At 56.5% G+C, this 25,513-nt stretch overlaps 1 protein-coding gene across 1 annotated transcript in view; it reads right to left on the reverse strand.

The window, feature by feature from the left end:
• SLC11A1 (solute carrier family 11 member 1) overlaps positions 1-25,513 on the reverse strand; it is a 133,110-nt gene that overhangs the window by 46,232 nt on the left and 61,365 nt on the right. The window contains exons 3-5 of the mRNA XM_056861354.1: positions 21,748-21,870; positions 3,369-3,488; positions 2,824-2,930 (exon numbers count right to left, since the gene is read on the reverse strand). Of these exons, the coding sequence (XP_056717332.1) occupies positions 2,824-2,930; positions 3,369-3,488; positions 21,748-21,870 (350 nt within the window). The remainder of the gene's footprint in view (positions 1-2,823; positions 2,931-3,368; positions 3,489-21,747; positions 21,871-25,513) is intronic.

Consider the following 25,513-nt stretch of genomic DNA (forward strand, 5'->3'; position numbering starts at 1 on the left):
CCTTCTACTTTTGCTTCTCGTCTATCTTTGGCAATTTTAAGAGTTTCCTCAGACATCCATCAAGGCTTTTCCTTTCTGTTGGCTACAGAAATAGTCTTTGCATACTCTTCCTTGATAATATTTCGAGTTTCCACCCATAGTTCTTCTGGTTTACATTTACTTGAACTCAGTAATGCAAATCTGTTCTTTACATGGTCTTTAAACTCTTCAAGAATATTGCTTAGATTGTATTTTGGTGCTATGAACGTTTTGGTGTTTTTCTTAAGCTTTATCTTGATTTTCGATATTAACAATTCATGATCTGTACCACAGTCAGCTCCTGGTCTTGTTTTTGCCCAAAGAATAGAGCTTCTCCATCTTCTGCTTCCACTTATGTAATCTATTTGGTTTCTATACTGGCCGTCTGGTGATGTCCCTGTGTACAATTGTCTATTTGGTTGCCTGAAACGTGTTTGCAATGAACAAATTGTTGTCTTCACAGAATTCTATGAGTCGTTCTCCTGCTTCATTCCATGTTCCTAGCCCAAATCTGCCAACTACATTTGATTCTGCTTTGTTTCCTACTTTCCAGTCACCTATGATAATCAGCATATCTTGTTTAGGTGTGATCAATTTCTTCCTGAACACTTGCGTAAAAACTTCCAGTTTCTTCCTCATCAGCATGTAGTTGGGGCATAAATCTGAATGATGCTTATGTTGATAGGCTTTTCCTGAAGTCTGATTGATATTATTCAGTCAGACTTTGCATCATAGCTCCTTTTTTTTAAAAAAAACGTTTTATTAAAATTTTCAATATATACAAACATAATCACACATACATTCATAAAGTTTATACTCCTTTGGGGAGTCTGTTTCATCTTACATCTCAAAAGTCTTCTATGTTATCTTTGTAATTTATATAATAAATTCCTTGTATTTTAATTATTAAGTTTTATATAGTCTAAATTTTGCTTCTAACAATCTATCCCTTTTGTTGTACATAATCTAAATAACCTTCCCATTTTCATTGAAATTCATCAGTTGTCTTCTCTTTCATCAAACTAGTCAATCTGGCCATCACCACAAATTCATCCATTTTCTGTTGCCACCTTTCCACGTCTGGAATATCTTCCTGTTTCCACAATGTTGCCAGTACTATTCTGGCTGCCGTTGTCATATAGCCAAATAGTTCTCCCGCGTTTCTGTCCAAATTATCAGGTTCAGTTCCTAATAACATGATCTGTGGGTTCAGCAGGAATCTAATTTTTAAAACTTTCTGCATTTCTTGATGGATTTGTATTCAAAATTTCTTAACTTTCTTGCATATCCACCACATATGAAAATATGTTCTGTCTATGTCTTTGCATTTCAAACAGCGGCTATCATATGACTCATCCCATTTTTTTAATGTCCATTGGTGTGATATACCATCTGAAAAATTGTTTATACCAGTTTTCACGTAAATTATTGCTAGCCGTAAATTTAATAGATTTGGTCCAGAGTCTTTCCCATTGTTGAAAAGTTACCTTCTTTTTAAAATTTTCCATCCATTTTATCATGCATGTCTTAACTTGTTCTTGTTTTGTTTCATTTTTAAGTAAAAGTTTATAAATTTCCCCCAAAATATGATCTATTTCCTTACTAATTAAATATTCAAATTCTGTGTTTTTTCTTATCATACCCTGTAATGAACGATCCTGTTGTGCTTTCATAATCATTTGATTATAAGTCAGCCAGTCAATGTTTCTATTCATCTTAATTTCATTCCATGTTTTTGTCTCCTTGGTCATTCAACATATCTTGGTATATAATCATATCTACTTTCTTCTTCCCCCCCTTAGACAAATATGCATCCATGGGGGACATTATTCATGGGGGCGTCGGACTCAGTCTGTTTCTATTTCTAAGCCATATCTTCATTAGTCCATCTTTAATAACATGTTTCTCTCCAAAAATTTCTTTACTCTTAGCTTTCCATAGATAGTAATGAAATCCTTTGGTCCAGATTCCCTTCTCAATATTCAAAGCTGTTTGATCTGGCTTCTTAATCCACTCCTCTATCCATGCTAATCCAGCCGCTTGGTAATAAAGCTTAATGTTTGGTAAAGCAAGTCCACCTCATCTTGCATAATTCTGAAGTTGATTCTTGGTTTCTTTCCCGCCCAAACGAATTTATTAATCTGTCTCTGCCATTCTTTCAGTGACTTATCTTCAATTTGAATTGGGAGCATTTGAAAAAGAAATAATAGCTTTGGTAACAAGTTCATCTTTACAACTGCAGTCCTTCCCATCCATGATGAATTAAGTTTAGTCCATCTTTTTAAGTCTTGCTGTATTATCAACCACAGTTTGAAATAATTGTCTTTTATCAATGTGAGGTTTTTCCCAGTAATGTATATTCCAAGATATCTAACCGGATCTTCTGTTATCTCACATCCTGTAAGAGTTTGTATCATAGCTCCTGATTGCCTTTGGTACATCTTGCCTCACTATTAAAGCAACTCCGTTTCTTCTGTTTTTGTCATTCCCTGAGTAAAACACTTGTGATTTTCTGATTTAAAATGTCCTAATCCAATCCTATAGGTACATTTTAGTCCCTTAACTGGACCAACTTCTGAGTGGATTTCTCACTATAAACTGTTCCTGACTCTTGAATAAAGAGAAGGCAAAGATGGTGCTGTCGTGTGTCAATCCCAATCGCTACCATTACCCCATAATCTTAAAAAACTTAATATCTACTCCAGTGCAACATGGATTTGGTGTTACAGTAGTCAAGCAATGACTTTGAGATGCATACAGCCTTTCTCTCCCATACATGTCCTATAGAAGAATGGAGATGATTACCGTCCAGAGGACAGAAGGTTGAAGGCAATCGCTGTCCCAATCACTTCCTGCATGTCAGATCCAATGATAGCAATTTCTATCATGATCCAGAGCAGAACACGTGGGACCTGCAGCAAACAGAACCATATTGTAATAAGCTGTTGGACAGCATAACCAGTGCCTTAAGACTTCTCTATGATCCTAATGTTGAGCAGCACATTCCCTCAGTTCAGTTGTGTTCCACACAGTAGTTATGTGGCTCCAAAATATTAAGATGGATTCACACAAGTTTTACCAGGTGCTTGCTCCACACACAGTGCCTCGCAACAGAACATGTCAACTGTTATAACTAATCACCCTATGCTGTTGAGAGATGAACATTAGACTAGAGGAAATTAAATCCATAGACAGGTACAAAATAGCTTACAATTATCTATAACCCAGTAGTATGGTAGCTATTGAATTGACCATAGTTATTCCCATTCCTAAGAACATAATAAGCTGCAGCTAGTTTAGATAATATCTCCTAATAGTAAATGACAGCCAGATGCTCTACAATTACTTACCTTGGGATAGTAGTAATAGGATATCTCTCCCAAGTCCTTGCCTGTAACTACCCCAAGCCGGATGGCCAGTCTTTGGCAGAGCAACCCCAGGATTGTAGCCCAAAGAAGGACCCAGAGCAGCTGCGAGGAGAGCAAGACATACATGGTCACTCATGTGGGTGGTTTTCTGCAAGACAGTAGGGCACAAGCCAAACCCCAAAACTTTAGTTTCATCATGGTTGGGGATGAACCATGCTAGTACTTGCATTGCCTTTAACCCCAATGAGCAAGGGACCCCCAGCTCACGCTGTATACTGTTGTAAGCTTGATCACTAGGAATGGGTCTATCACTTTGGGCTTGGTCGGCACCTGGTGGTCCCTTGTTTGTGCTGTACCTAGTGGGAGCCAGAGCCCTATAGTAAAATAAGGTTAATATTTTTCACTGTGCCCTAATGCTTAGGAAATGACCCACTGAGGGCACTTTTAAGTGCCCGTCAGAACCTGGAATAACAGATGTGTGAAAAAAACAGCCATTTTGACTTTGGCAGAGACAGACAAACACTCTGCTATCCTTAAGCAGAGTTACAGTGAGGGGAAAAAGTATTTGATCCCCTGCTGAATTTGCCCGTTTGCCCTCTGACGAAGAAAAGATCAGTTAATAATTTTAATGGTAGGTTTATTGTAGCTGTGAGAGACAGAATAACAACAGGAAAAAACCCCAGAAACCCAGAAGATAAAAGTCAGAGATTGATGTGCACTATAATGAGTGAAATAAGTATTTGATCCCTTTGCAAAAGATGACTTAGTACTTGGTGTCAAAACTCTTGTTGGCAATTACAGAGGTCAGACGTTTCTTGTAGGTGGCCACCAGGTTTGCACACATCTCAGGAGGTATTTTGTCCCACTCCTCTTTGCAGATCCTCTCCAAGTCAGTAAGATTTCGAGGCTGATGTGTAGCTACTCGAACCTTCAGCTCCCTCTACAGATTTTCGATGGGATTAAGGTCTGGAGACTGGCTAGGCCACTCCAGGACCTTAATGTGCTTCTTCTTGAGCCACTCCTTTGTTGCCTTGGCCGTGTGTTTTGGGTCATTATGCTGGAATACCCATCCTCGACCCATTTTCAATGCCCTGGCTGAGGGAAGGAGGTGCTCACCCAAGATTTGACGATACATGGTCCCGTCCATCGTCCCTTCGATGCGGTGAAGGTGTCTTGTCCCCTTAGCAGAAAAACACCCCCAAAGCATAATATGTCCCCCTCCATGTTTGATGGTGGGGGTGGTGTTCTTGGGGTCCAAATACGGCGAGTTGAGTTGATGCCAAAGAGTTCGATTTTGGTCTCATCTGACCCCAATACTTTCACCCAGTTCTCCTCTGGGTCATTCAGATGTGCATTGGCAAACTGCAGACGGGCCTGTGCATGTGCTGTCTTGAGCAAGGGGACCTTGCGGGCTCTGCAAGATCTCAGTCCTTCATGGCGTAGTGTGTTGCCAACTGTTTTCATGGTGACTATGGTCCCAGCTGCCCTGAGATTATTGACAAGTTCCCCTCGTGTAGTTCTGGGCTGCTTCATCATCGTTCTCATGATCATTGCAACTCCACGAGTTGAGATCTTGCATGGAGCCCCAGACCCAGGGAGGTTGACAGGGTTAGGGTTAGGGTTGTCACTGTAAAGGAACATGACTCCCATGATTCCTTTGTGTCCTGAAAACATTGGTTCAGGCTTGAGGCCTGCTATGATTCGATATAAAATGCTGGGAGGCCAGGAAACCAGGCCTTGGCTAATTTGCAATTTACAGCTTTTTACAACCGTGAGAAAGGTTTCACTTTTGAGAGAGGTATTTAGGGAGTGAAGATTACACTCAGCTGCAAAAGATCACCAACTCCCTTCCTGCCTCATCCTGGGGACATCTGAAGGACATTTGTCTCCCTAGCAACAAATCACTCTTATCTTGGCTGACATGTCACAGGTTCCTTTGATACTGCAGAGTCAAACTGCACTCTTGACATGGCCAGCTGAACATGATTTGCAATCCAATCAACCAATGGTTTATGATTATGGTTTGATCTTCCATTGGTTGTGGCCAGGCCTTTGAAGTTCTAGCATAAAAGTAGACCATGGTGCCTTGTAGAACATGTTTCATTTGGGATATGGCTGGTCCATTCCCTGAGCTCACCATCACTTGGCTTTTCTTGTCCTCTTAGGGGGAACCTATGATGGAATGATTTGAAACTCGAAACAACCAACCTTTGCTGACTTGAAACCTCTTGTGGAACTGGTATTGTATGCTCTTGAATGCTTTACCAAACTTGCCTAAGCTGAATGTATAGTTAGAATAAGCTTTGTTATTTTTGCTTACTTGCCTCACTGAATCTTTGCTGTAAAACTGCACTCTTCTTAATAAACCTGTTAGCCTTTAAATTGGCGTTTGTGACTTCTTGCTTTTTGGTGGTTCCAAGCTAAATCTATGTGCCTGAAACCTTTGGCTTGCTACTGTATTTTGTAATCTCTTTTGGAAGTAACCCCCCCCCCCCGCTGGGTCTCTAACTTGCAGGGGGGAGTTTGCTATTGTGGTGCTAAATAGCTGGCAGAAGCTTTGCCCTTAGGCTCTGCTAAGTGTCATCCTTTTGAAGGGCTGGTGGAAGATCTACCCGCTAAACTCAGAGGGGAAGCTCTCTGAGTGTAGCATCTTGTTTGAGCAGCAGCTTTTATTTATTTGCCTATTTGGGACCCTTTGCCTGGGGGAGGCTGGCAAGGTGCCCTGCAAGTGGCAAGGTTGTCTGCATTCTGACCCAGATAGGAGCCTCCCACTCCTAGGAGCTAGGCACTGAGGGCTGGAACTCCTTGACAGTCACCTTCTCACCAAGCTGCTTGGCAATAGTCTTGTAGCCCAGTCCAGCCTTGTGCAGGCCTACAATCTTGTCCCTGACATCCTTGGACAGCTCTTTGGTCTTGGTCATGGTGGCTAGTTTGGAATCTGATGGATTGATTGCTTTTGTCGACAGCAGAACCCTAACCCTACTCCTAACCCTACCCCTAATCTGGCTGGTTGATAGGGGATCAAATACTTATTTCACTCATTACAATGCACATCAATCTCTGACTTTTGTCTTCTGGGTTTCTGGGTATTTTCCTGTTGTTATTCTGTCTCTCACAGCTACAATAAACCTACCGTATATACTCATGTATAAGCCGACCCGCGTATAAGTCGAGATGCCTAATTTTACCCCAAAAATGGGGAAAAATTAGGCACCCGTGTATAAGCCGAGTGTCGGCTTACACAATGCCCTTGCCCCAGGTCGCCCTCCCGCCCGGCCTCCTGGGCCCTCCAGACCCACCCCGACCCCAGCACCACCCCCTCCCAGGCCCTCCACACCCACCCTGACCCCAGCGTCACCCTAGGGGGGAGGGAGAAGAGCCCCTGAACCCCTTACTCAACGGGAGGACGAGGCCCGCTGATCAGCTGGAGGCGGCGGCAGGGAAGGCACGCAGGCCCGAGGCGGAAGCAGCCGCAGGGCCCTGCCTGCGTGCAGGAAGGCCCCACTGGCCGCTCCCAGGCCGCAGAGAAGGCGCGGGGGGGCGGCAGGGGGGGCGGCTGTGGCGGCCGTGGGGCCTGCCTGTGCGCAGGAAGGCCCCACTGGCCGCTCCCAGGCCGCAGAGAAGGCGCGGGGGGGCGGCGGGGGGGGCGGCTGTGGCGGCCGTGGGGCCTGCCTGTGCGCAGGAAGGCCCCACTGGCCGCTCCCAGGCCGCAGAGAAGGCGCGGTGGGGCGGTGGGGGGGCCGAGGTGGCGGCCGTGGGGCCTGCCTGCTTGCAGGAAGGCCCCACTGGCCGCTCCCAGGCCGCAGAGAAGGCGCGGGGGGGTGGCAGGGGGCGGTGGTGGCGGCCGTGGGGCAAGCCTGCACGCAGGAAGGCCCCGCTGGCCGCTCCCAGGCCACAGAGAAGGCACGAGGGGGGCGGCAGGGGGGGCGGCTGTGGCGGCCGTGGGGCCTGCCTGTGCGCAGGAAGGCCCCACTGGCCGCTCCCAGGCCGCAGAGAAGGCGCGGGGGGGCGGCAGGGGGGGCGGCTGTGGCGGCCGTGGGGCAAGCCTGCACGCAGGAAGGCCCCGCTGGCCGCTCCCAGGCCGCAGAGAAGGCACGAGGGGGGCGGCGGGGGGTCAGCGGTGGCGGCCGTAGGCCTGCTTGCGCGCAGGAAGGCCCCGCTGGCCGCTACCAGGCCGCAGAGAAGGCGCGGGGCGGCGGCAGGGGGGGCGGCTGTGGCGGCCGTGGGGCCTGCCTGTGCGCAGGAAGGCCCCACTGGCCGCTCCCAGGCCGCAGAGAAGGCGCGGTGGGGCGGTGGGGGGGCCGAGGTGGCGGCCGTGGGGCCTGCCTGCTTGCAGGAAGGCCCCACTGGCCGCTCCCAGGCCGCAGAGAAGGCGCGGGGGGGCGGCGGGGGGCGGTGGTGGCGGCCGTGGGGCAAGCCTGCACACAGGAAGGCCCCGCTGGCCGCTCCCAGGCCGCAGAGAAGGCACGAGGGGGGCGGCGGGGGGGGAGGCGGTGGCGGGTGGCGGCCATGGGGCCTGCCTGCGTGCAGGAAGGCCCCACTGGCCGCTCCCAGGCCGCAGAGAAAGCGCAGGGGGGCGGCGGGGGGGGCGGGGGCAGCCATGTGGGGCCTGCGTGCGTGCAGGAAGGCCCCGCTGGCCGCTCCCAGGCTGCAGAGAAGGCGCGGGGGGGGCGGGGGGGCGGAGGTGGCAGCCGTGGGGCAAGCCTGCACGCAGGAAGGCCCCGCTGGCCGCTCCCAGGCCGCAGAGAAGGCGCGGGGGGGCGGGGGGGCGGAGGTGGCGGTCGTGGCGCCTGCCTGTGCGCAGGAAGGCCCCACTGGCCGCTCCCAGGCCGCAGAGAAGGCGCGGGGGGCCGGCGGGGGGGCGGTGGTGGCGGCCGTGGGGCAAGCCTGCGCGCAGGAAGGCCCCGCTGGCCGCTCCCAGGCCGCAGAGAAGGCGCGGGGCGGCGGCAGGGGGGGCGGCTGTGGCGGCCGTGGGGCCTGCCTGTGCACAGGAAGGCCCCACTGGCCGCTCCCAGGCCGCAGAGAAGGCGCGGTGGGGCGGTGGGGGGGGCGGAGGTGGCAGCCGTGGGGCCTGCCTGCTTGCAGGAAGGCCCCACTGGCCGCTCCCAGGCCGCAGAGAAGGCGCGGGGGGCGGCGGTGGCAGCCGTGGGGCCTGCCTGCTTGCAGGAAGGCCCCGCTGGCCGCTCCCAGGCCGCAGAGAAGGCACGAGGGGGGCGGCGGGGGGTCAGCGGTGGCGGCCGTAGGCCTGCTTGCGCGCAGGAAGGCCCCGCTGGCCGCTCCCAGGCCGCAGAGACGGCGCGGGGGGGCGGCGGGGGGGGCGGCGGTGGCGGTCGTGGGGCCTGCGTGCGCGCAGGAAGGCCCCACTGGCCGCTCCCAGGCCGCAGAGACGGCGCGGGGGGGCGGCGGGGGGGCGGCGGTGGCAGTCGTGGCGCTTGCCTGTGCGCAGGAAGGCCCCACTGGCCTCTCCCAGGCCGCAGAGACGGCGCGGGGGGGCGGCGGGGGGGGCGGCGGTGGCGGCCGTGGGGCCTGCGTGCGCGCAGGAAGGCCCCACTGGCCGCTCCCAGGCCGCAGAGAAGGCGCGGGGGGCCGGCGGGGGGGCGGTGGTGGCGGCCGTGGGGCAAGCCTGCACGCAGGAAGGCCCCGCTGGCCACTCCCAGGCCGCAGAGAAGGCACGAGGGGGGCGGCGGGGGGTCAGCGGTGGCGGCCGTAGGCCTGCGTGCGTGCAGGAAGGCCCCACTGGCCGCTCCCAGGCCGCAGAGAAGGCGCGGGGGGGGCGGGGGGGCGGAGGTGGCGGTCGTGGCGCCTGCCTGTGCGCAGGAAGGCCCCACTGGCCGCTCCCAGGCCGCAGAGAAGGCGCGGGGGGCCGGCGGGGGGGCGGTGGTGGCGGCCGTGGGGCAAGCCTGCGCGCAGGAAGGCCCCGCTGGCCGCTCCCAGGCCGCAGAGAAGGCGCGGGGCGGCGGCAGGGGGGGCGGCTGTGGCGGCCGTGGGGCCTGCCTGTGCACAGGAAGGCCCCACTGGCCGCTCCCAGGCCGCAGAGAAGGCGCGGTGGGGCGGTGGGGGGGGCGGAGGTGGCAGCCGTGGGGCCTGCCTGCTTGCAGGAAGGCCCCGCTGGCCGCTCCCAGGCCGCAGAGAAGGCACGAGGGGGGCGGCGGGGGGTCAGCGGTGGCGGCCGTAGGCCTGCTTGCGCGCAGGAAGGCCCCGCTGGCCGCTCCCAGGCCGCAGAGACGGCGCGGGGGGGCGGCGGGGGGGCGGCGGTGGTGGTCGTGGGGCCTGCGTGCGCGCAGGAAGGCCCCACTGGCCGCTCCCAGGCCGCAGAGACGGCGCGGGGGGGCGGCGGGGGGGCGGCGGTGGCAGTCGTGGCGCTTGCCTGTGCGCAGGAAGGCCCCACTGGCCTCTCCCAGGCCGCAGAGACGGCGCGGGGGGGCGGCGGGGGGGGCGGCGGTGGCGGCCGTGGGGCCTGCGTGCGCGCAGGAAGGCCCCACTGGCCGCTCCCAGGCCGCAGAGAAGGCGCGGGGGGCCGGCGGGGGGGCGGTGGTGGCAGCCGTGGGGCAAGCCTGCACGCAGGAAGGCCCCGCTGGCCGCTCCCAGGCCGCAGAGAAGGCGCGGGGCGGCGGCAGGGGGGGCGGCTGTGGCGGCCGTGGGGCCTGCCTGTGCGCAGGAAGGCCCCACTGGCCGCTCCCAGGCCGCAGAGAAGGCGCGGTGGGGCGGTGGGGGGGGCGAGGTGTCGGCCGTGGGGCCTGCCTGCTTGCAGGAAGGCCCCACTGGCCGCTCCCAGGCCGCAGAGAAGGCGCGGGGGGGCGGCGGGGGGCGGTGGTGGCGGCCGTGGGGCAAGCCTGCACACAGGAAGGCCCCGCTGGCCGCTCCCAGGCCGCAGAGAAGGCATGAGGGGGGCGGCAGGGGGTCAGCGGTGGCGGCCGTAGGCCTGCTTGCGCGCAGGAAGGCCCCGCTGGCCGCTCCCAGGCCGCAGAGAAGGCACGAGGGGGGCGGCGGGGGGGGGGAGGCGGTGGCGGTGGCGGCCATGGGGCCTGCTTTTGTGCAGGAAGGCCCCACTGGCCGCTCTCAGGCCGCAGAGAAGGAACAGGGGGGCGGCGGGGGGCGGGGGCAGCCGTGTGGGGCCTGCCTGCGTGCAGGAAGGCCCCACTGGCCGCTCTCAGGCCGCAGAGAAAGCGCAGGGGGGCGGCGGGGGGGCGGGGGCAGCCATGTGGGGCCTGCGTGCGTGCAGGAAGGCCCCGCTGGCCGCTCCCAGGCCGCAGAGAAGGCGCGGGGGGGCGGGGGGGCGGAGGTGGCAGCCGTGGGGCAAGCCTGCACGCAGGAAGGCCCCGCTGGCCACTCCCAGGCCGCAGAGAAGGCACGAGGGGGGCGGCGGGGGGTCAGCGGTGGCGGCCGTAGGCCTGCGTGCGTGCAGGAAGGCCCCACTGGCCGCTCCCAGGCCGCAGAGAAGGCGCGGGGGGGCGGGGGGCGGAGGTGGCGGTCGTGGCGCCTGCCTGTGCGCAGGAAGGCCCCACTGGCCGCTCCCAGGCCGCAGAGAAGGCACGAGGGGGGCGGCGGGGGGTCAGCGGTGGCGGCCGTAGGCCTGCTTGCGCGCAGGAAGGCCCCGCTGGCTGCTCCCAGGCCGCAGAAAAGGCGCGGGGCGGCGGCAGGGGGGGCGGCTGTGGCGGCCGTGGGGCCTGCCTGTGCGCAGGAAGGCCCCACTGGCCGCTCCCAGGCCGCAGAGAAGGCACGAGGGGGGCGGCGGGGGGTCAGCGGTGGCGGCCGTAGGCCTGCTTGCGCGCAGGAAGGCCCCGCTGGCCGCTCCCAGGCCGCAGAGAAGGCGCGGGGCGGCGGCAGGGGGGGCGGCTGTGGCGGCCGTGGGGCCTGCCTGTGCGCAGGAAGGCCCCACTGGCCGCTCCCAGGCCGCAGAGAAGGCGCGGTGGGGCGGTGGGGGGGGCGGAGGTGGCAGCCGTGGGGCCTGCCTGCTTGCAGGAAGGCCCCACTGGCCGCTCCCAGGCCGCAGAGAAGGCGCGGGGGGCGGCGGTGGCAGCCGTGGGGCCTGTCTGCGCGCAGGAAGGCCCCGCTGGCCGCTCCCAGGCCGCAGAGAAGGCACGAGGGGGGCGGCGGGGGGTCAGCGGTGGCGGCCGTAGGCCTGCTTGCGCGCAGGAAGGCCCCGCTGGCCGCTCCCAGGCCGCAGAGACGGCGCGGGGGGGCGGCGGGGGGGGCGGCGGTGGCGGTCGTGGGGCCTGCGTGCGCGCAGGAAGGCCCCACTGGCCGCTCCCAGGCCGCAGAGACGGCGCGGGGGGGCGGCGGGGGGGCGGCGGTGGCAGTCGTGGCGCCTGCCTGTGCGCAGGAAGGCCCCACTGGCCTCTCCCAGGCCGCAGAGACGGTGCGGGGGGGCGGCGGGGGGGCGGCGGTGGCGGTCGTGGGGCCTGCGTGCGCGCAGGAAGGCCCCACTGGCCGCTCCCAGGCCACAGAGAAGGCGCGGGGGGCCGGCGGGGGGGCGGTGGTGGCGGCCGTGGGGCAAGCCTGCACGCAGGAAGGCCCCGCTGGCCGCTCCCAGGCCGCAGAGAAGGCACGAGGGGGTGGCGGGGGGTCAGCGGTGGCGGCCGTGGGGCCTGCCTGTGCGCAGGAAGGCCCCGCTGGCCGCTCCCAGGCCGCAGAGACGGCACGGGGGGGCGGCGGGGGGGCGGCGGTGGCGGCCGTGGGGCCTGCCTGTGCGCAGGAAGGCCCCACTGGCCGCTCCCAGGCCGCAGAGAAGGCGCGGTGGGGCGGTGGGGGGGCCGAGGTGGCGGCCGTGGGGCCTGCCTGCTTGCAGGAAGGCCCCACTGGCCGCTCCCAGGCCGCAGAGAAGGCGCAGGGGGGCGCCGGGGGGGCAGCCATGTGGGGCCTGCTTGCGCGCAGGAAGGCCCCACTGGCCGCTCCCAGGCCGCAGAGAAGGCGCGGGGGGGGCGGCGGGGGGCGGTGGTGGCGGCCGTGGGGCAAGCCTGCACACAGGAAGGCCCCGCTGGCCGCTCCCAGGCCGCAGAGAAGGCATGAGGGGGGCGGCAGGGGGTCAGCGGTGGCGGCCGTAGGCCTGCTTGCGCGCAGGAAGGCCCCGCTGGCCGCTCCCAGGCCGCAGAGAAGGCACGAGGGGGGCGGCGGGGGGGGGTGGCGGTGGCGGCCATGGGGCCTGCCTGCGTGCAGGAAGGCCCCACTGGCCGCTCCCAGGCCGCAGAGAAGGAACAGGGGGCGGCGGGGGGCGGGGGCAGCCGTGTGGGGCCTGCCTGCGTGCAGGAAGGCCCCGCTGGCCGCTCCCAGGCTGCAGAGAAGGCGCAGGGGGGCGGGGGGGGGCGGAGGTGGCGGCCGTGGGGCCTGCCTGCTTGCAGGAAGGCCGCACTGGCCGCTCCCAGGCCGCAGAGAAGGCGCGGGGGGGGGGCGGTGGCAGCCGTGGGGCCTGTCTGCGCGCAGGAAGGCCCCCTGGCCGCTCCCAGGCCGCAGAGAAGGCACGAGGGGGGCGGCGGGGGGGGGGAGGCGGTGGCGGTGGCGGCCATGGGGCCTGCTTTTGTGCAGGAAGGCCCCACTGGCCGCTCCCAGGCCGCAGAGAAGGAACAGGGGGGCGGCGGCAGGGGGGGCGGCTGTGGCGGCCGTGGGGCCTGCCTGTGCGCAGGAAGGCCCCACTGGCCACTCCCAGGCCGCAGAGAAGGCGCGGTGGGGCGGTGGGGGGGGCGGAGGTGGCAGCCGTGGGGCCTGCCTGCTTGCAGGAAGGCCCCACTGGCCGCTCCCAGGCCGCAGAGAAGGCGCGGGGGGCGGCGGTGGCAGCCGTGGGGCCTGTCTGCGCGCAGGAAGGCCCCGCTGGCCGCTCCCAGGCCGCAGAGAAGGCACGAGGGGGGCGGCGGGGGGTCAGCGGTGGCGGCCGTAGGCCTGCTTGCGCGCAGGAAGGCCCCGCTGGCCGCTCCCAGGCCACAGAGACGGCGCGGGGGGGCGGCGGGGGGGGCGGCGGTGGCGGTCGTGGGGCCTGCGTGCGCGCAGGAAGGCCCCACTGGCCGCTCCCAGGCCGCAGAGACAGCGCGGGGGGGCGGCGGGGGGGCGGCGGTGGCAGTCGTGGCGCCTGCCTGTGCGCAGGAAGGCCCCACTGGCCTCTCCCAGGCCGCAGAGACGGCGCGGGGGGGCGGCGGGGGGGCGGCGGTGGCGGTCGTGGGGCCTGCGTGCGCGCAGGAAGGCCCCACTGGCCGCTCCCAGGCCGCAGAGAAGGCGCGGGGGGCCGGCGGGGGGGGCGGTGGTGGCGGCCGTGGGGCAAGCCTGCACGCAGGAAGGCCCCGCTGGCCGCTCCCAGGCCGCAGAGAAGGCACGAGGGGGGTGGCGGGGGGTCAGCGGTGGCGGCCGTAGGCCTGCTTGCGCGCAGGAAGGCCCCGCTGGCCGCTCCCAGGCCATAGAGACGGCGCGGGGGGGCGGCGGGGGGGCGGCGGTGGCGGCCGTGGGGCCTGCCTGTGCGCAGGAAGGCCCCACTGGCCGCTCCCAGGCCGCAGAGAAGGCGCGGTGGGGCGGTGGGGGGGCCGAGGTGGCGGCCGTGGGGCCTGCCTGCTTGCAGGAAGGCCCCACTGGCCGCTCCCAGGCCGCAGAGAAGGCGCAGGGGGGCGCCGGGGGGGCAGCCATGTGGGGCCTGCTTGCGCGCAGGAAGGCCCCACTGGCCGCTCCCAGGCCGCAGAGAAGGCGCGGGGGGGCGGCGGGGGGCGGTGGTGGCGGCCGTGGGGCAAGCCTGCACACAGGAAGGCCCCGCTGGCCGCTCCCAGGCCGCAGAGAAGGCACGAGGGGGGCGGCGGGGGGGGGTGGCGGTGGTGGCCATGGGGCCTGCCTGCGTGCAGGAAGGCCCCACTGGCCGCTCCCAGGCCGCAGAGAAGGAACAGGGGGGCGGCGGGGGGCGGGGGCAGCCGTGTGGGGCCTGCCTGCGGTGGCGGCCATGGGGCCTGCTTTTGTGCAGGAAGGCCCCACTGGCCGCTCCCAGGCCGCAGAGAAGGAACAGGGGGGCGGCGGGGGGCGGGGGCAGCCGTGTGGGGCCTGCCTGCGTGCAGGAAGGCCCCACTGGCCGCTCCCAGGCCGCAGAGAAGGCGCGGGGGGCCGGCGGGGGGGCGGTGGTGGCGGCCGTGGGGCAAGCCTGCACGCAGGAAGGCCCCGCTGGCCGCTCCCAGGCCGCAGAGAAGGCACGAGGGGGGCGGCGGGGGGTCAGCGGTGGCGGCCGTAGGTGTGAGAGATCCCCTCTCTCTGAGTTTACTTTTTAAAATTAAATGTTTAGACGTTGATAAGGAAACAAAGGATTTATTGAAGACATTAGGAGCTGAGACAGGCACAGATAGCAAGTTGCAAGTGAGGGGCTAATCGGGTTTACAGAATATATTGACTCCAGGGCACCGGGGCACTGGGGTTCACACTTATTGTTATGGGAAGTTACAAGCTTGGCATAATACAAAACATCAGACGAGTCCCAGGAAGTCTGGTGAAGCTATCACACTTCCAAGGCCGCATCGGCCTGAGGGAGTACTGACAGGAAGAACAGCGGGGGGGAAGATACATGGGGCAATCAGGCCTGGCGCCTGAGACCAGAAGGTGTGAACTGCTTTTATGAGTTCACTGATAGCAGGTGATGGGAAGCAGAGACACAGACACAGAGACCCTCACATTCTGCCCCCCTTAAGGCCCCCCTCCGGGATCCTCGAGAGGGCGAGGTTTATCGGGATAAGCGAGGTGGAATTCTCGGACCAAGCGAGGGGCCGCCATGTGGGGTGCGGCCACCCACTCGTCGTGAGCGGACCCAAGGTTTTTCCAACGAACAAAGTAAAACAGTTTCCCCTTCTTCCATTTGGAGTCTAAGACCTTGGATATTTCCAGATGGGTATCCCCTCCTACCACAGTAGGAATTTCACGGTCGGGAGGGGGGTGGAACTGGGGGGCTGCCACATACGGTTTGAGAAGACTAATATGAAAAACCGGATGAACTCCCTTGAGAGTCTTTGGGAGCTTCAGTTCCACGGTAACCTCATTGATCACTCTGGTAATGGGGAAAGGTCCCACATAACGGTCGCTCAGTTTTTTGCAGGGCCGTAGGGAGCGGAGGTTTTTGGTGGACAGATACACTTGCTCCCCCACCTTTAGCTCCCATCCCGGAGACCGGTGTTTGTCTGCTTGTTCCTTGTACTTGCTTTTTGCCTTCTCAAGATTTTTGAGCAGCCACGGCCAGGTAGATTTAACTGCCTGGATCCACTCCTGAAGATCAGGGGTGGTTTGGAGCTCAGGCGTGACGGGGGCGGAACCGAAAGGACCGAATTCCGTCCCGTATATTACTTGGAAGGGACTAAAGCCGGTAGAGGAATGAGGCGCATTGTTGTACGCATATTCGGCGAATGGCAGCAGGTCGACCCAGTCATCTTGGTGGAAATTGACATAGCAACGCAAATAACATTCTACCACTGCGTTTACTCGTTCCGTTTGACCATCCGTTTGGGGGTGATAGGCGGAAGACAAACCCTGTTCCTCCACCCCCATGAGTTTTAGAAACGCTCGCCAGAATTTGGCAACAAACTGGACCCCCCGGTCGGAGAGGACCTTCCTCGGTACCGAGTGTAGCCTGAGGACATGTGTGACAAATAGTTTAGCCAAACCCTGGGCTGAAGGAAGACCTGCACATGGAACAAAATGGACCTGTTTGGAAAAAAGGTCCGTGATTACCCAGAGAACCGTTTTTCCCCGACTGGGAGGTAGGTCGGTGATAAAATCCATGGCTATGACTTCCCATGGGCGGGAGGGGTTCTCCAGCGGTTTAAGAAGCCCGGGGGGTTTCCCCATCCGTTTCTTAGCTGTGGCGCAAGTGGGGCAGCTGCGCACATACAGCTCCACGTCGGCTTTCATACCGGGCCACCAGAACTGCCTCCTTACCAGGTGAAGTGTTTTAATGAAGCCAAAATGACCCGCCAATCTGGCACCATGTACAAGTCCCAATACCTCCTTGCGAAGGGAGGACGGGACATACAGTTTTCCCCCCTGCATCCACCAAGTGTTGGTTCGTTCCAGGCCAGTAAAGAGGAGATGGTGCTCCTCCTCCTGTAAGGAAGCGTCCCGGAGCCGCTGTTGGAAGGCTTCCGGGATACCCTTGAGCGTAGGGGGGGTTTCTGGTCGATGGGCTTGGGAGCGGGTGGTGACGGCTAAGCCGGGGACCTCCCCACGCTGCTCGGGTGTGAACAGGGAGTCGACCGGGCGATCGAACTCGTTGCGATACTGGGGGAGTCGAGACAGAGCGTCTGCCAGGGCATTGTCCTTCCCCGGGACATGTTTGAGAGTGAACCGAAATTTGGCGAAGAATTGGGCCCACCGAATCTGTTTGGCGTTGAGCTTTCTAGCTCCCTTGAGAGCCTCGAGATTCTTGTGATCGGTACACACTTCAAACGGCTGTTCGGCACCTTCCAAAAAGTGCCTCCATATGGTGAGGGCATGTTTGACCGCCGCCGCCTCCTTCTCCCAAATAGCCCAGTTAATTTCGGACTGGGAAAACTTTTTGGAGAAGTAGGCGCATGGTCTCAACCGGCCCCCCTCATCTCTCTGCAATAGGGCTCCACCCATGGCCACATCCGAAGCATTCACCTGCACCACGAAAGGCTTGGTGCAGTCTGGGTGAGCCAAAACGGGTTCGGATGAAAAGAGTATTTTTAAACACTCAAAAGCCTGCTGGCACTGGGGGGACCATTGCAAACGGGCTGAGGGAAGCGCGGCACTAGCCCCCTTGTCTTTGGTACGCAACAGATTGGTGAGAGGAAGCGCAACTTGGGCAAAGTTGGGAATGAAGTTGCGGTAAAAGTTAGCGAATCCCAAGAATTGCTGAAGCTGGCGGCGAAGAATTGGGCCCACCGAATCTGTTTGGCGTTGAGCTTTCTAGCCCCCTTGTCTTTGGTACGCAACAGATTGGTGAGAGGAAGCGCAACTTGGGCAAAGTTGGGAATGAAGTTGCGTACCAAAGACAAGGGGGCTAGTGCCGCGCTTCCCTCAGCCCGTTTGCAATGGTCCCCCCAGTATCGCAACGAGTTCGATCGCCCGGTCGACTCCCTGTTCACACCCGAGCAGCGTGGGGAGGTCCCCGGCTTAGCCGTCACCACCCGCTCCCAAGCCCATCGACCAGAAACCCCCCCTACGCTCAAGGGTATCCCGGAAGCCTTCCAACAGCGGCTCCGGGACCATCCGTTTGACCATCCGTTTGGGGGTGATAGGCGGAAGACAAACCCTGTTCCTCCACCCCCATGAGTTTTAGAAACGCTCGCCAGAATTTGGCAACAAACTGGACCCCCCGGTCGGAGAGGACCTTCCTCGGTACCGAGTGTAGCCTGAGGACATGTGTGACAAATAGTTTAGCCAAACCCTGGGCTGAAGGAAGACCTGCACATGGAACAAAATGGACCTGTTTGGAAAAAAGGTCCGTGATTACCCAGAGAACCGTTTTTCCCCGACTGGGAGGTAGGTCGGTGATAAAATCCATGGCTATGACTTCCCATGGGCGGGAGGGGTTCTCCAGCGGTTTAAGAAGCCCGGGGGGTTTCCCCATCCGTTTCTTAGCTGTGGCGCAAGTGGGGCAGCTGCGCACATACAGCTCCACGTCGGCTCTCATACCGGGCCACCAGAACTGCCTCCTTACCAGGTGAAGTGTTTTAATGAAGCCAAAATGACCCGCCAATCTGGCACCATGTACAAGTCCCAATACCTCCTTGCGAAGGGAGGACGGGACATACAGTTTTCCCCCCTGCATCCACCAAGTGTTGGTTCGTTCCAGGCCAGTAGGGAGGAGATGGTGCTCCTCCTCCTGTAAGGAAGCGTCCCGGAGCCGCTGTTGGAAGGCTTCCGGGATACCCTTGAGCGTAGGGGGGGTTTCTGGTCGATGGGCTTGGGAGCGGGTGGTGACGGCTAAGCCGGGGACCTCCCCACGCTGCTCGGGTGTGAACAGGGAGTCGACCGGGCGATCGAACTCGTTGCGATACTGGGGGAGTCGAGACAGAGCGTCTGCCAGGGCATTGTCCTTCCCCGGGACATGTTTGAGAGTGAACCGGAATTTGGCGAAGAATTGGGCCCACCGAATCTGTTTGGCGTTGAGCTTTCTAGCTCCCTTGAGAGCCTCGAGATTCTTGTGATCGGTACACACTTCAAACGGCTGTTCGGCACCTTCTAAAAAGTGCCTCCATATGGTGAGGGCATGTTTGACCGCCGCCGCCTCCTTCTCCCAAATAGCCCAGTTAATTTCGGACTGGGAAAACTTTTTGGAGAAGTAGGCGCATGGTCTCAACCGGCCCCCCTCATCTCTCTGCAATAGGGCTCCACCCATGGCCACATCCGAAGCATCCACCTGCACCACGAAAGGCTTGGTGCAGTCTGGGTGAGCCAAAACGGGTTCGGATGAAAAGAGTATTTTTAAACACTCAAAAGCCTGCTGGCACTGGGGGGACCATTGCAAACGGGCTGAGGGAAGCGCGGCTTCCCCGATGCGGCCTTGGAAGTGTGATAGCTTCACCAGACTTCCTGGGACTCGTCTGATGTTTTGTATTATGCCAAGCTTGTAACTTCCCATAACAATAAGTGTGAACCCCAGTGCCCCGGTGCCCTGGAGTCAATATATTCTGTAAACCCGATTAGCCCCTCACTTGCAACTTGCTATCTGTGCCTGTCTCAGCTCCTGATGTCTTCAATAAATCCTTTGTTTCTTTATCAACGTCTGAACATTTGATTTTGAGAAATAAACTCAGAGAGAGGGGATCTCTCACATTAAGTTACAAGCTTGGCATAATACAAAACATCAGACGAGTCCCAGGAAGTCTGGTGAAGCTATCACACTTCCAAGGCCGCATCGGCCTGAGGGAGTACTGACAGGAAGAACAGCGGGGGGGAAGATACATGGGGCAATCAGGCCTGGCGCCTGAGACCAGAAGGTGTGAACTGCTTTTATGAGTTCACTGATAGCAGGTGATGGGAAGCAGAGACACAGACACAGAGACCCTCACATTCTGCCCCCCTTAAGGCCCCCCTCCGGGATCCTCGAGAGGGCGAGGTTTATCGGGATAAGCGAGGTGGAATTCTCGGACCAAGCGAGGGGCCGCCATGTGGGGTGCGGCCACCCACTCGTCGTGAGCGGACCCAAGGTTTTTCCAACGAACAAAGTAAAACAGTTTCCCCTTCTTCCATTTGGAGTCTAAGACCTTGGATATTTCCAGATGGGTATCCCCTCCTACCACAGTAGGAATTTCACGGTCGGGAGGGGGGTGGAACTGGGGGGCTGCCACATACGGTTTGAGAAGACTAATATGAAAAACCGGATGAACTCCCTTGAGAGTCTTTGGGAGCTTCAGTTCCACGGTAACCTCATTGATCACTCTGGTAATGGGGTAGGGTCCCCCAATCCGATCTCCATTCCTCCTCAACTTCCCACAGAATACTCGCAGTTTGCGGATGTCTTTGATGTCAAAGAGTGTGACGAACTACCTCCCCACAGAGAGACGGACTGTGCCATAGAAATCGTGGGGGAAGGCAAACTGTCTAAAGGGAAGGTCTACCCCATGAGCCCTAGTGAGAAGGCGGTGTTGCGGGACTATTTGGACGCTAACTTGGCGAGGGGTTTCATACGCCCTTCCAAAGCTCCTTATTCGGCCCCGGCCTTCTTTGTGAAGAAAAAGACGGGAGATTTGAGACTGTGTATTGACTTTCGTAGGCTAAACGCGGTCACCCAGTCTAACGCTTACCCTCTCCCTCTTATTCCCGACCTTTTAGCACAATTAAAGGAGGGCCGAATCTTCACCAAACTGGACTTAGTGGAAGCATACCACCGCATCCGCATTAAAGGAGACGAACCCAAAACGGCCTTTTCCAGCTGTTTTGGAATGTTTGAATACCTAGTCATGCCGTTCGGACTTTCGGGGGCCCCCAGTGTGTTCATGCAATTGATTAATGAGGTTTTACATGATTTACTGTTTCGGGGGGTGGTGGTATTTCTCGATGACATACTTATTTACTCTGAAACCATGGAAGAACATGTGCGCCTAGTGCGGGAAGTGCTCCAGCGGCTGCGGGAGCACAAATTGTATGCTAAGGTATCCAAATGTGAGTTCCACCAACCTTCCATTACATTTCTTGGGTACATTTCTTGGGTACTTATTGTTATCCAAATGTGAGTTCCACCAACCTTCCATTACATTTCTTGGGTACATTTCTTGGGTACTTATTGTTATGTAAAGTTACAAGCTTAACATAATACAAAACATCAAACAAGTCCCAAAAAGTCTAATAAAGCTATCACACTTCCAAGGCCGCATCGGCCTAAAAAAATACTAACAAAAAAAACAGCAAAAAAGAAAATACATAAAGCAATCAAGCCTAGCGCCTAAAACCATAAAATGTAAACTGCTTTTATAAGTTCACTAATAGCAAGTAATAAAAAGCAAATACACAAACACAAAAACCCTCACAGTAGGCCTGCTTGCGCGCAGGAAGGCCCCGCTGGCCGCTCCCAGGCCGCAGAGAAGGCGCGGTGGGGCGGTGGGGGGGGCGGAGGTGGCAGCCGTGGGGCCTGCCTGCTTGCAGGAAGGCCCCACTGGCCGCTCCCAGGCCGCAGAGAAGGCGCGGGGGGCGGCGGTGGCAGCCGTGGGGCCTGTCTGCGCGCAGGAAGGCCCCACTGGCCGCTCCCAGGCCGCAGAGAAGGAACAGGGGGTGGGCAGGGGGCGGGGGCAGCCGTGTGGGGCAAGCCTGCACGCAGGAAGGCCCCGCTGGCCGCTCCCAGGCCGCAGAGAAGGCGCGGGGGGGGGGGGCGGCGGCAGCAGCGGTAAGTTCCTCTTCTCTCCCCCGTCCCCCCTCCCCTTGCCTACCGTATTGACCCGCGTATTAGCCGATTTGGCTTTTTTCAGCCCTTTTTTTGGGCTGAAAAACTTGCCTTATACGCGAGTATATACGGTACCATTAAAATTATGGACTGGTCATTTCTTCGTCAGAGGGCAAACGGGCAAATTTAGCAGGGGATCAAATACTTTTTTCCCTCACTGTACCACCATCTGAGTCAATTGAAGTGAACGGGTTTAGAAGGATGTAATTCTGCTTAGGATGATGCGGATACAGCAGCTGCTGTTAGTTGGCTGAGTTGGGGTGCAGGATCTCTTTCTGGAGATAAGACTGATGAGGTGGCCATCTACTGCCCTGTACCAGTCTTCCTTTGTTTCTTGCATATGTGTAAATAAAGCAAATACTACAACAGTGCCTCAAGTCTCTGGTGCTCCAGAGGGAACCAGCTCTAGTAAGTGCTGATGTTAGAAATTCTTGCAACTGTAAGGAAGAAAGAGTGATTCCTGCTAGCTGACACACTATCAGCCTATGTTGTGCAGGCCTGCCCTCCTGTACTCACCTGAAATCCAGCAACAGCTCCGCATTTTAGGTCTGACTCAATATTTCCTGGATCCAGATAGGCAATGCTCATGAGGAACCCAGGCCCGGTGAAAGCCCAGAGCTTCCTAAAACTGAAACCATGCTGGAGAACAAAAAAATGTTTTAGTAAAGACGGTGAAAGGGGGTGGGGAGAGAAGGGAGGTCATCTCAACAATGGTTCTCAGTTGGATAGCTCCTGCGAGCTCTTGCATTAGAGCCGGACAGCTGCCCTCAGACCACTGTTTCTCAGACATCTGACCAACAGCCAGCATGCTCACTTCGAAGTAAAGTACCCTCCAGAGAGAACAATCAAGCAAATTCTCTACCTGCTCACGGTTGAAGAAATAGCCAGCCAGTGTATTTTAATGCAATTCGGTTATTTCTAATGCACTATAAATACCACTTGGGAGGTTATGAGAGAGCCAGAGTGGTATAGTGGAACAGGTTATCCGGACTGATCCAAAAACTGGACCTTTTGAGCCAACATGCAGGCATGGCTCCCAGGCCCCCTCAGCAGTGTCACTGAGGGTTCAATGCACACACAATTATTTAAAATATAGTTTAAAATTACGTTCAGGCTATGTGTATAAAGTATATATAAAACATACATTAATTTCATTTTTTTACTTGGGTCCCATCCCCAAGATATCTCATTATGTATATGTAAAAATTCCAAAATACAGAAAGATCCAAAATACGGACCACTTCTGGTCACAAGCAGTCCAGATAAGGGATACTTAACCTGTACTGGATGAGGAATGGGGAGATGCAGGTTCAAACTCCCTGGGTGGCAATTGATCTTTTTAAGGCTACTCTACCTCACAGGGTTGTGGTAAATTTGATATGGAGGGCAGACAACTATGGGATAACAATATATTAAATACTGAGCAAAATGGGAATGAGCCATTCATTCTTTGGGCTTCCAATTTTCAGGGTATGGCTTCTGCTACATGCATAACTCCCTTTGCTTTCCAGATGGCTCCTAATGCATGTTCTTCCATCTCACCCTTATACTATGTCTCCTTCTCTGCCCTTTCTTACCTCATTCTTTTCCAAATATTCTAAATTGTCCCCAAGCCACTGTCAGGAAAAGCATACAAATCCATTCAGTGGTCCCGAATGATAAGGTTCTGACGATTAAAAGCACCTTGAGGTCTTTAGAAGAGGAGCAGTGAATTCTGACAGTTCTCCTCTCTTACTATAGATGCCCATTTTGCATGCCTGTACTATTTCTGAAGGTTCACAGATCCCCAGGAATAAATTTCAGGACGTTCAGTTGACTGCAAGTAGGAAAGGATGTGGGAAAGTCCTATTCTACAAAATCCATGGGTACGTGCCAATGTGCAAATATAAAATCTGCATGAATTATTCTGAAAGTAATCTTGTGTCAAAGCAGGGCTACAGCTGAACATCAAGAAGACAAAAGTAATGACTACAGGAGAATTACACAACTGTAAATCTGACAATGAGGAAATTGAAATTGTTGCAGACTTTCTATTACTTGGCGCCATCATCAACCAAAAGGGAGACTGCAGCCAAGAAATCAGAAGGAGATTGAGACTGGGAAGGGCAGCCATGAAGGAGCTAGAAAAGATTCTGAAGTGTAAGGATGTGTCATTGGCAACCAAGATTAGGTTAATTCATGCCATTGTATTCCCTATTACTATGTATGGGTGTGAAAGCTGGACAATGAAGAAAGCTGACAGGAAGAAAGTAGACTCCTTTGAAATGTGGTGTTGGAGGACAGTGTTACGGATTCCGTGGACTGCCAAAAAAAAACAAATCAGTGGGTTATAGATCAAATCAAGCCTGAACTGACCCTAGAAGCAAAAATGACTAAACTGAGGCTATCATCACATTATGAGAAGACAAGAGTCACTGGAGAAGACAATCATGATAGGAAAAGTTGAGGGCAGCAGGAAAAGAGGAAGACCCAACAAGAGATGGATTGACTCAATAAAGGAAGCCACAGCCCTCAATTTGCAAGATCCGAGCAAGGCTGTCAAAGAGAGGAGATTTTGGAGGACACTGATTCATAGGGTCACCATGAGTCGGAAGCGACTTGACGGCACTTAACACACACACAGTCTTGAGGGGGAGGGGTTAGTGCAAAGTATGCTCAGCACTTTCCTTTTAGTTACTGCAAATAAGGAAGCTCTTATGCAGCACTGTTCCTCTTCTCATCCTCCTTAGAGTATTTGTCTCCCACTAACATTTGAAAAGCTTGAGGCTGCAGCCCCATACTGAGTTGGCTATAAATAAGCCCCTCGATTTCTGTGGCCATCTAATTCCTCATAGGATTAAGCTGTGAACCTGTGCATATGCTTCTGTGTGAGTAAGCTTCATTTACTTCAGAGTAAATATGCATAGGAGATGGCTGGTAAAGTCACAGAAAGTTATGGCCACTCTCACTAGTTGCAAAATGACTTCCTTCCTCCAGTGCTATTGATGCCTTGGTTTATTATAAACTTGATGAAGTAAAACAGCTTCCCTGTCCTGTGTGAGTTTGCTTTACTTTGGAATAAGCATGCTGACAGAAAGACATTTTTAAGTAATAATATTGTCACAAGACTATTGGTGCTGATCACTTCCATTGTACCATGGCATTTTGGCCTGATCATTGTGATACCAGTGAGGCATGGGGGCTTTTCCATGGGCTCTACCTTTCAGAGGCAGAGCATCTGCTTGGTATGCAGAAGGTCCCAGGTTCAATCCCTGGCATCTCCAGTTGAAAGGACCAGGCAGTAGGTTGTGGTGAGAATTTCTTTGTATTGAACATTTGTTTGTATTAAACATTATTAGTTTGAGTTAAGAAAAACCTGAATCCTATATACCTGAATATTATAACCTGTAGCTTAAAATATGGCCTTCGTGAAATATACCTTTAACTGGCCCTAAATTCCAAACTAACCCATGACCTTAAAGGGGAACAGGATACGGCATTACTAGGAGTCACTCAGCTAAGACACATTGGGTGCCCCCACCATGTTATGAAAACAACAAGGTCGCTGAAGCCAGCAGCAAATTATCTGGAGAATTGTTTTTTCAGGTCTGACGGGTAAACAGGGAGCTTGTCAGGGACCCCGGATCCAAGAAAGAATTATTTTGGAACATTATATTTTAAAACAAGATTAGCCATGATTTGTGCAAAACTCATATCCTGAGGAATTTGAACTGGAGGGGTCCAGAGGAGACCCTCTCTTACAGTTTTACCTATAAAACAGGAACCAAATTGCCACAGTCTTTGTCATTTTAGGGAGAAGACCAGGGTTTCCACTTGTGATTCCCATCTTCTGTCTTTCCTTGGAAGGATCCAAAGCGCTTTGATTAGCTGTGTGTCTGTCTTGTGTGGGTCTGTGACGTTTATTAAGTATTGTTTTGATTTCTTTGCTTTGGTTTCTGTTCTTATATTTGTTTGAAGGGTTTAATAAACTGCATGAATTCTGTTACCTGTTTTGTGTGCTGTTTGAAATATCTTGAGTACCAGATCTGTCTATCTTTCCTGTAAAATCTCTGACTCTTGCTTTTGGTGAGTTAAGCAAGCAGAGAATCCAATCTCAAGAACCCCCCCCCCCAGGGGGGAACTTTGTAAATTCCCTCCACATAGGTGATGTGAAAGATCTCAGCCTGAGACCCTGGAGAGCCGCTGCCAGTCAGAGTAGACAATACTGACCTTGATGGACTGAGGGTCTGATTCAGTATAAGGCAGCTTCATGTGTTCATTTGACCTGTGCTGCAACCCATAT

This window comes from Euleptes europaea, chromosome 15, assembly GCF_029931775.1.
Source record: "Euleptes europaea isolate rEulEur1 chromosome 15, rEulEur1.hap1, whole genome shotgun sequence".
NCBI classification, from domain to species: Eukaryota; Metazoa; Chordata; class Lepidosauria; order Squamata; family Sphaerodactylidae; genus Euleptes; species Euleptes europaea.